At 32.4% G+C, this 10,359-nt stretch overlaps 1 protein-coding gene across 7 annotated transcripts; it reads right to left on the bottom strand.

Moving 5' to 3' along the window:
- Positions 1-1,157: 1,157 nt before the first annotated feature.
- On the bottom strand, positions 1,158-5,437 carry LOC107950616 (clathrin heavy chain 1). Of its 7 annotated transcripts, none has more exons than XR_005911184.1 (10): positions 5,076-5,437; positions 4,865-4,924; positions 4,487-4,573; positions 4,308-4,391; positions 4,074-4,208; positions 3,763-3,978; positions 2,735-2,800; positions 2,013-2,136; positions 1,469-1,576; positions 1,158-1,391 (listed from the first exon to the last, which is right to left on the bottom strand). XR_005911184.1 is itself a non-coding variant. In XM_041089765.1 (6 exons), the coding sequence occupies exons 1-6, from the start codon at positions 5,172-5,174 to the stop codon at positions 3,862-3,864; spliced, it is 582 nt and encodes a 193-aa protein (XP_040945699.1). In that variant the 5' UTR covers positions 5,175-5,397; the 3' UTR covers positions 3,760-3,861. The 7 variants fall into 7 exon arrangements, 1 of the variants encoding a protein (XP_040945699.1); XR_005911182.1 differs by having other exon boundaries at positions 2,013-2,144; positions 5,076-5,397; XR_005911180.1 differs by having other exon boundaries at positions 1,158-1,576.
- Between the last annotated feature and the right edge of the window lie 4,922 nt (positions 5,438-10,359).

Raw genomic sequence — 10,359 nt, 5'->3', positions numbered from 1 at the left:
ATTTTAATTATATCACATAATATTTGACGTCTCATTTAAAGATTAAATAAACAATTTTAGTAATGGAAGAATCTTGTTTATATGACACCGATAGTTTAAAGATGCATTTAAAATGTTTTAAAATCTAAGAACCAATTCAAAATGAGAGCCACAGTTAACAATTAACTCTTAACTCTTAAAATTAAGAAAACTCAAATTGGTTCATTTATTATATTTGACGTATATATTTTGAAGTTACAACAGTTACCTAAAATCTTAAAGTTCTGAATCATAATATTTCTTAATTACATCAAAACGATAGCCATTTCCCAAAGAAATTATATACGAGCATAATCAACAACAAAATAAATGTACAAACATATGATTCATTTTAACATATATGAACATAGTCATGGATAGAATAAAATATATTGCCACTGTCTTTGAATTGCAGTAGTACTTTTCGCACCATCCATCCACACATGCCCTAAACTTTCACTACACCAAAATCGACTTTTAGCGGCGCTTTTTTAAGCCTTTAGCGGTGTTTTTTAACGCCGCTAAAAGTATTTGCGGCGCTTTTGGAAACACCGCAAAAAAATACCACTGTTAACAACGTCACTAACGTTTGCGGCGTTTTTAAAAATAAACGCCGCTAAAGAACAAGACCTTTAGCGACACTTCTACCACAAACGCCGCTAAAGAAGACCTTTAACGGCGCTTCTACCACAAACGCCGTTAAAGAACAAGACCTTTAGCGGCGCTTCTACAACAAACATCATTATAAAGAGGACTTTTAGTGGCTCTTTTTGACAAACGCCGCTAAAAACATGACTTTTTAAAAAATATTTTAATTAAATAATATTTATTTCTATAATAAATATTATATTTTATTTTTGAAATTTAAACTTTAAACTATATACTTTTAAGGATAAAAAAATATTAATTAAATTAAAATTTCTATTAAAATTTTAACTTTAAAGCTAAATATAAAAATTAATAAATTTAAATTTAGAATTAAAATATTATGTTTAAATAAATGAGCACCTAAAATTCCAATAAATCCTAACAAATAATAAATTCACATATCTACCATATTTTTTTTAAATTCACGTCAATATTATAAAATTAAAGAAACCAAATTATACTAAATTAAAATCAAATGATAACAAAGGGACTAAAACCATAATCAGACTATAATAAAAATCAATCATTCTTGCCAGAAATGATGAAAATATCCAGAGTCACACATTTCTATCCAGTAGTAAATGAGAAAAGTAACTAATTAGAAGGATAATTCAAACAAATACTAAATCCAAAGATTCAAAGATTCAAAGTTAACATTGCAAACAGGTGCACCATTGTAAGAGGATCATCCAAATCTCTAAGTGCAATCAATAAATGTTGGATACCTAAAATACCAAACACATTTAGATGCCCGCACCAAGAAGAATGCGTCCTATGATCAACATTGTGATATTCACCGCACCTGCATTGCTAGCTCCTCCTAGGAAGAAGCTGACTGCACCAACAAGGATGCTGGCTCGACGTCCTTTGTTTCTAGTAACATAAGAGGCTCCAAATGTAGAAACAAGGCCTGCAAAGTAGAGCGAAGACTTAAAAAGTGTAAGGAGTTGGTTGTCATATTTGCAGTAGTCAGTTTTAGCAGACACGTTTCTATCATAAGCACACACGTTTTAGCAATTTTACAAACAAGAAAAAAAATAGCTTTTCTTCTTAGCTCACACTTGCAGCGCTACAAACTGAGTAAAAGAGCATTGATAATAATTGTCATTAAGACTCCATTCTTATCATTTATAGTTAAAAGAAAACAAAAAAACAAACAAGCACTGTTCATCTAAGTAGACCAGAAACATCCTTGGCAAGCAAAAGCATTTGTGAGTGCCGAGATAATTCTACATATGTCAAAAAGCCTGCAACTGGAGCTTATTGCTGCATAGCCGAAAGCCTTTAATGTTCATCACAGTGAGAGACAAAGATGGATCAAAATTTTTCAGAGTACATGGACTTACCTTATATTTTAACCCCAATATATATTTTGGTGGGGGGTTGAATCTTATAAAAAGACCAATACTTTCTTGAAACTTCAAGATCCTCTACTGTCTTAAACATGTTTGCTGATTCAGCCTTTAGATGCTACCATTCTCATTCAATATGCACCATAAAAACATGAAATTAATAACCTGGGTATATATATAATTTATATGTACATGGAATTAATCCAATAGGACAATAATGTTAAACGACCAGAAAAAGATATTCTCAACATCGATCATACGACCAGAGCAGCAATTCGGATGGTTAAACGACAAATAGATTCCCGTTCTTAAAAGTCATTTTTCTTCGACTCTTGAAAAACTCAAAAGCAATATATAGCAACAAACAGCATATATCAACAATCATAAACACAAATCCAGCAGAAACATTATGGAATCAAGATTTCATAGCTTCGGATATGTCATAAAATGGGGTTTTGTTGAGAAGAAATTCAGACAGTTAAACAACACCTGAATTCCCATTCTTAAAAATGTCTCTTCGACTTTTGTAAAACTCAAAAGCAATATACAGCAACAAACAGCATATATCGACAACCATAAACACAAATTCAGCAGAATCAGTAAGGAATCAAGATTTTATAACGTCAGAAATGTTGTAAACTGGGTTTTGTCGAGAAGCAATTGAGACAGTTAAACAAAACCCGTATTCTCGTTTTTCAAAGACATTTCTTTTATACCTTCCCAGATGGTGAAACAAGTTGGTGAAATGCTGTAATTCTGTCTCCTACTTTTTCTTTCCTCACCTGCCATATAACATATATATATGTATATATATACAAGTCAAAAAAGAAGAAAAGTAGGTGATTAATTTACTATTTTACTTTCACTTAAACTATATTCTCTTTTTCATACATTAATAGAATATGATACTTAAAAAAAACGAAACAAAATATGTTATAATAAAACTTTTTTTTATAATTTTAATAAAATCTAAATTCACCTAACTCTATTTTCTCTAACAGATTTTCTCTTTGAAGCTCGTGATTAAATAAATTTAGTTGGGGTGAAGTTAGAATATTGTTTTTGGAGGAGGAAAATTTAAATTATAAATTTTTAAGAGAGTTAAAAATGTAATTTTGTTATTGTATCGATGTAAAATTTTATTATTTTCAAGGGATTAAATTAAAATTTTTGTTTTTGGAGAGAACATAATTGAATTTTAAATTTTAGAAGGGACCAAAATACAAATTTATCATTAAATTAACTTAAAACTTTGCAAATACTCAAAAGACCCCCTCTAGTTTCGCCATTGAATTTTAGTAGTACATAATTAATGAGGTCTTAATTGAATGGCGAAGATAAGGCCTTGAGAATGTTGAGATCAAGTAAGTCTCACCCTATATTAATGTGTGCAATAATTTCTTGAGGATAAAAAAGTAATTATTAATAGCAAGTTGGATTACATTTTACCCTTTTATTCAAATGGTTTAATTTAAACACTCATTCAACAGTTATTACCTAAAATGCTACCACTTTTGAGGTATAAAACCAGCGGAAGTCTAAATGAACAAAGTCCTAAGCCAATCAAAACTAAATCACCAAGAAATGAAAAGAACAATATGTTCTTATCCTTTCGAAACAGTGACCAAATACAATGAATTCAAAAGGTTGTTCTTTTCATATCTGCTTATCAACCAAATACGCCAGCAGAAAAGCTTGAAATTTGAATGGATCAAATGAAACATAAATCTAATGTAAAACACACCTGGAGAAAGCTTGAAAGAAGAGCTTTGATGAGATTTTCTGGTGTGAGCTCTGGCTGATGCTGCTGATATCTTCCTTCTAACTTCCCCCTTATCGTCCCTCAAAACCCAATAATCTGTAAAACGAAGAGATAAATATAGTAGACAACACATACCTGTGGCTCAATAGCATGTGTATTCACAATGACACGTTTAATATCTGGTAACTCAGTGTAATGCTGCAGAAAACATGTTACATTTAATCAAGAGATACTATTAATTCAGTGTAGAAAATCACACCAATGAAAAATGTACTAATCTTAATAATAATTACCTGCAGAGCTCGGACATAGAGACCAGCTTTCTCACAGAGTTGTGCAATGCGAGGACGGTCATAGTGACTGAACATGCCATTTGCTAAAATGGCATCAGCAACATTTGGAAAAGTAACTAGATTGATTTCCAAGACCTGAATAGAAAAGAATGGAACTAAATATATGCTCTTTTCAAAAGAAAGAAAAATAAAACCAAAACTAGATTAGCATAATCAGCACAACAAGGAAATAACCTTAGTTTGTAGAAAAGCATGCTCAGGCAGATTAGGCTTCAAAACGTCCAATAGAAATGCTGTAGCCTCCCGTATCAAGTTCCTCTGAAATCAAAAGGCAGAGATCCAAAGAAATCAATCTCTTGAATTTCGTATAGAAAAAGTTGGTTATTTTGACAACCAATTCATCAGCTGTAAACCTGAAGAAAAAGATCAGTAATGGTGTTGTAATCAACTGGGCAACCTCCCTCCATTTGAGACATCATCAATGCAAAATTTACAGCTCCCTGCAAGTAAAACAACAATTGATAATTCATCTCCCTTTAAAAACCTAGTTTCCCCATGGAAATTACACATCCAATCTCACCAAAAAGTCCATAATACTAACACCTATTGATCAACACAACATATATTAAGAAAAACTCTTAATTTAATAAAAATATTCATAAAACTAACTTAAAAGCTTTTAATGAAAATACATAATATGTTTGAACATATTTATCTATTGTTTGGGTGACTCAAAAATTAAAAAACTTCAATACTTCAAACACTAAACACTGGAGAAAATAGAAACAAACCTGTGGATCTGTACGAAGAATTGTTTGCAGAAGGAATAAGTAATCAGGAGCGTACCCAACCTGAGCAAACAGATGTAACCTGAGCGTACCCAAGTTTTGCATAATTCTAGGGTTTTCTTTAAGTGACCATACGAATCAATACAAATGTAACCTAAAGAACCATTGAATTGGCATTTGTAAGGAAAATTACTAAAGCCCAAAAATAAAAAACCTGGCAGAGTTCTCGAAAAACAGAGTCAGCGTTGGCTTCGGTCAAGGACTGCAGCAAGAACCGAAAGTGGCTTGAGAGTGTGGAGGAAAGCTCGAGCATGGTGAGTGAAGATAGATCGCGAGTGTTTTTCGATGGTAAACGCTAGTAAGAAGATAAAAGGGGAATGAATTAGGGATATGATAGGCTTTGAAGATTAGGGATGTTGAGAGAACCGTCGAGAGAAAAAAGTGAGCGCTGAACGTCTGAGAGAGTGTGTTTGGGTGAACGTCTAAACTAAACAGAGGCCAATTTTAGGGGGGAAAATTTAGGGGTTTCGGGGGGAATTTTGGGATAAAACCGCGTAAAATGAAATTATTTTGAGCAAAATGAATTTTGGGTGAATGTTTATCATAAAAACGCCACAAAAAGTATTTTATTTTGAACAAAATGTCGTTATTTTACTATGTACAAAATTTTTTAATTTATTTTTTATAAATTAATTTATTTTTTGCCGCGTTTGTTTACCTTTTGCGGCGTTTTTTGTAAAAACGCCACTAATAAATCTCTATCCAAACGGTGTCGTTTTGGGAAATTTGAATATATAGTAACGGCGTTTTTAACATAAAAACGCCGCTAAATCTCATATATTTTTTTTTGTATATTTCATTTAAATTTTACGTAAATAATTATTAAAATTTTAAGTAATATTTAAAAGTATTTGATACATGTATAAATTTTAGTTTTTTATTTCATTTATATTTTTTTATTTTATCTTTTCTTATATTTTGGTCCTATCCAATTTAAATAATTAATTACCTGTGTGTGTATATATATATCGATCCATATCAAAAATATCAAATGGTTAGGTTTAAATGTTTTTAAATATACAAGTATTAATTAATTGTATCATTTAACAAGTTTCAATTTATAAACCTTAAGGTTTAAGCTTAAACCCTAAATTAACCAATCAATCTACATGCATAAAGTGATCATCTATCTATTATATAACTCTTAAATAATATAAACTATATACTCATAATTTCAATATATTAAATTTATTATTATCTATTTTAGAAATTGATACGCCCCGGCCTCGGTGATGAGAGTCGAGTCGTTGATGTGCCCGATCGTGAATTTGAGTAATATCAAGGTTTGTCGAAGATAGGTTAAGAAAGAAGGGATAAAGGCTCAAATTTAGTTCAAAAGGGGTTATGAAGTGTATTGAGGATGATAGGTGAATGAAAACCAAGTATTCAAGTTGAACCAACACAATATAAGTGTGTTAACCCGGGACTTATACGAATACTTAGGAAAGGTTAAATGTTGTATGGATGGAAAACGAATAAAATGGAACCTTGACCCACTATCAAAGATGATAGGAACCTCGGTATAACTTGAACGCCACACTTTGGATGCAAAGTGATAAGTTCGGATAAGAAGAATGGGTTGACGCCACAAGGGTTACTTGATAAGTCAAACGAGTCTTTGGAGAACAATGAGAGTTGTAAACAATCTCACAAAATGTAAAAACATTAATTCAAGGTTCTTCTCCCCTTTTTACAATGAAATTTAACACATATTTATAGGCAAAACAAAAGGGTAGCCGAATGGGTAAAATTGGAAGCCAAATTCGGCCATGGTGCTTCCTCAATTTGTTTCTTAAATTATGCATGATGTTGGCCAAATGCTTCCTTAAATTCTTCCATGAATTATGCATGATGTTGGTCAAATGCTTCCTCAAATTCTTCCATGAATTATGCATGATGTTGGTCAAGTGCTTCCTTAATTTGTTCCATAAATTATGCATGATGTTGGTCAAATGCTTCCTTAATTTCATGTCGTTCACCTCCACATTAATTCGGCTTTTATGCTTGTTGCAGTCCACCTCTTCTTTGCCGTCCATGTACATTGTCCTAGCAAATTCAACAAATTTACTTAGCTTAAATCGCACACATTAAATAATTGTAATAAGGCAAACACATTTATGCTAGGTAATAATTAAAACAATTTAAACATGCAATAAACAAACATAATTAAAATGTCCAGATTTCTTAATTAAACACTTAGTAATTATTTGAGCTAAAATAACTAACTCAACTAATTAATTTATTCCGGCAAATTAAATTAAAAGAGCTAAAGAGCTAATAACGAGCTCAACGAGTTAAATTGAGCTTGAATGAGCTGACTTGAGCACGAATGAGCTAACTTGAGCTCGAATGAGTTGAACCACACGAAAAGAAATTCATATGAGCTAAAAATTAGCTTCATCTTGCACTTGGGGCCCTCGTGTTTAGGCCAATCTCGACGGCGTTGGGTTGTGACATTACATGATGCGATCAGGATCACATCATACCCTCCCTCTTGAAGACGATTTGTCCTCAAATCGGGCCACTTGCTCAAAAAAAAATTTTCAAGATCTCGAACCCTTTTGTTCATGACCCGAATAGAATCATTTCCAAAACTCTGAAAATCACGAATGGTTCGAGAAAATTTTGAATTATTTCCACGCCCTCCCTCTTTTGGAGGGAACCATTCTGAAGTGTCACCTACACAAGAAAGAGATAGGTTAGTGACACTAGAAATCATAAACTCAAAAGAATTTTTAAAGATCTTATTCAACAAGTGAACATATGAGTCAATACCGGGATCAAAAGTAGAAGTTGGTCTTACCTTATCAAAATGAATTAAAAAATTCATTGATTGCAACAACCTGGGTCACAAGGCACTTGATAGCTATAATTTTTGAAGTCAACTTCCCATAGTTCGAATCCTTTTGACAACAATTTAAAATGATATGCACCGGGGTCAAAAACAAAGTTTCCTCTTGCCATTCCAATTTGATATGACAATTTCAAAATCGGTATCATAAAAAGGAAACGATGTAATTTTAAGTAATGATTATGCAAAACATGTTCAAACCTTTTAAACCACGACATGGAGCAATTTTCAGAATCACAAATTAGATAATTCACATGATCAACAGAAGCAAACAGATTAGATGTCAACTTTTCATCACACAATCCCAAATTTTGTTTGTGTTGTTTTAATCTGGTTTCATCATCAAACTTGTAAACATCAGAAATATCATGAGGAAAAATTTTCAATCCATCATCCCAATCAAAGTCATTACCAATCAAAAATTGATACTTAGACATATCAGGATAGGAAAGTCTTCTACTAACTAATTCTTCAGCAATCTCAACATTATCATGCATATGAATTTGTTGAAGTTCGACTAACATAGAACCCTTACCATGCTTACCTTTAGGCGCTGGTGGAATAGAGTCATCTATGATTTTACCTTTCTCGACTAATCGAAATCGTCTCTCCTCAGAAAAGTATTGAAGTTGAAATTGATCGATGGGATTTCGAGAAACCTGAAAAGTAGAAACAAAACAAGGAAAATTCATAGGATGGTTAGTAACAACACTCCTTTCTTGTTCACTTTCATCTTTTTCGCTTATTTCTTTTTCCAACTCATTTTCAAATCCTCTTTCCTTTACCATATCACTCATTTCTTTTGCACTATCATTTCTTCCTTCAATCTCACTCTCTTTTTCAGTTTTCTTTTCTTTTTCACACTCGTTTTTATTCTCAATCTCATTTTCAATTTTCTTTTCTATCTCACACTCATCTTCTTTTTCTTTCATTTCTTTTTCATTTTCATTTTCTCGCTCGCGCTCTTTTTCTTTTTCACATGCTATTTCAATTCCATTACAAAAGTAGAAATCATCAAAATGAGAATCCTTTTGTTGAGAATAAGAAAAGGATTCTTCATACAAATGACAATCATCTCTTTGTAATAAATCTTCCGTAGCCGAGTACTTTGACACTCTTGAAACACGTTCGCCTATTCGTAAATAATCCTTCGTAGATGAATAAATTGAGGCACTTGTAGAGACATGTTTACCTTTTCGTTTATTATCTCGAAAGGACTCAAACTCGGAGTTTGCTTCTCTTGGTCTCAAACGTATTGTTGAATAGAAGTCTTGATAAGAGTCTCTTGTTGAGTAGTGTCGTCGAGATGATCTTAACTCCGTCTCTTGACTCGATGAAATTTGCTTTCGTTGGGCTCTTTTCTCTATTCGATCCAATCGATTATGCAATTTATCAAATTTTGATTTCACCATTCTACGCACTTCTTGCATCAAATATTGGAATTCTGACTCGGAAAATTCTTCTTGAGACATTTTTTTTTGCTAAAAAGAATAAGTGTTTAAAATAGAAAGTAAATACCTCACCACAAAACTTCGCAAGACACTCGGAAAGAAAATTTTCACTCCACTCGCGTTTACGCTCGCTTTTGGCTTTTCTTCTCTCGAATGAACTCACACCAATCACTCTTGCCTTTTTCCACTCGATTTTTTTTTACCTCTCGAAGTTCTTCGCAAACTAAATAGACGAATCAATACCGTTTGTCGTCGGCTTACAAAATTGAGTTGGCTTGGTGGGCAATGATGTCGGAAATGGTAGGCTATCAAACAAAACTTAAAATGAATTTCAATCACTTTTTTTTTAATTCCGAATTTTTTGTTTTTTTTTTTTTTTGAATTTCTCTTTTTTTTTAATACCGAATACAAAAGAAGAAAGAAAGAAAAAAATAATAAATTGGATAAATTTTTTTTTTGAAAACGTGAAAATTTACTCAAAGGGGTATAAAGTAGTGTAGATTATGATTCAAAAAAAAATTGTTGAAGGGTTTCCAGACTCTTTTTTTTTTACGGATCTTTCACGTTCTTTTCGTCCGCGCCTAGACCGTAGGCAAAATTTTTTTTTTGATTTTTTTTTACAAAACCATAATATCAAAGATGATGATTCTTACTCTGATTCGGCTAGCTCTGATACCAGATGATACGCCCCGGCCTCGGTGATGAGAGTCGAGTCGTTGATGTGCCCGATCGTGAATTGGAGTAATATCAAGGTTTGTCGAAGATAGGTTAAGAAAGAAGGGATAAAGGCTCAAATTTAGTTCAAAAGGGGTTATGAAGTGTATTGAGGATGATAGGTGAATGAAAACCAAGTATTCAAGTTGAACCAACACAATATAAGTGTGTTAACCCGGGACTTATACGAATACTTAGGAAAGGTTAAATGTTGTATGGATGGAAAACGAATAAAATGGAACCTTGACCCACTATCAAAGATGATAGGAACCTCGGTATAACTTGAACGCCACACTTTGGATGCAAAGTGATAAGTTCGGATAAGAAGAATGGGTTGACGCCACAAGGGTTACTTGATAAGTCAAACGAGTCTTTGGAGAACAATGAGAGTTGTAAACAATCTCACAAAATGTAAAAACATT

Source organism: Gossypium hirsutum, chromosome D03 (genome assembly GCF_007990345.1).
Source record: "Gossypium hirsutum isolate 1008001.06 chromosome D03, Gossypium_hirsutum_v2.1, whole genome shotgun sequence".
NCBI classification, from domain to species: Eukaryota; Viridiplantae; Streptophyta; class Magnoliopsida; order Malvales; family Malvaceae; genus Gossypium; species Gossypium hirsutum.
The sequence above is the reverse complement of the archived record's forward strand: the minus strand, read 5'-3'. Positions and strand labels throughout refer to the sequence as shown.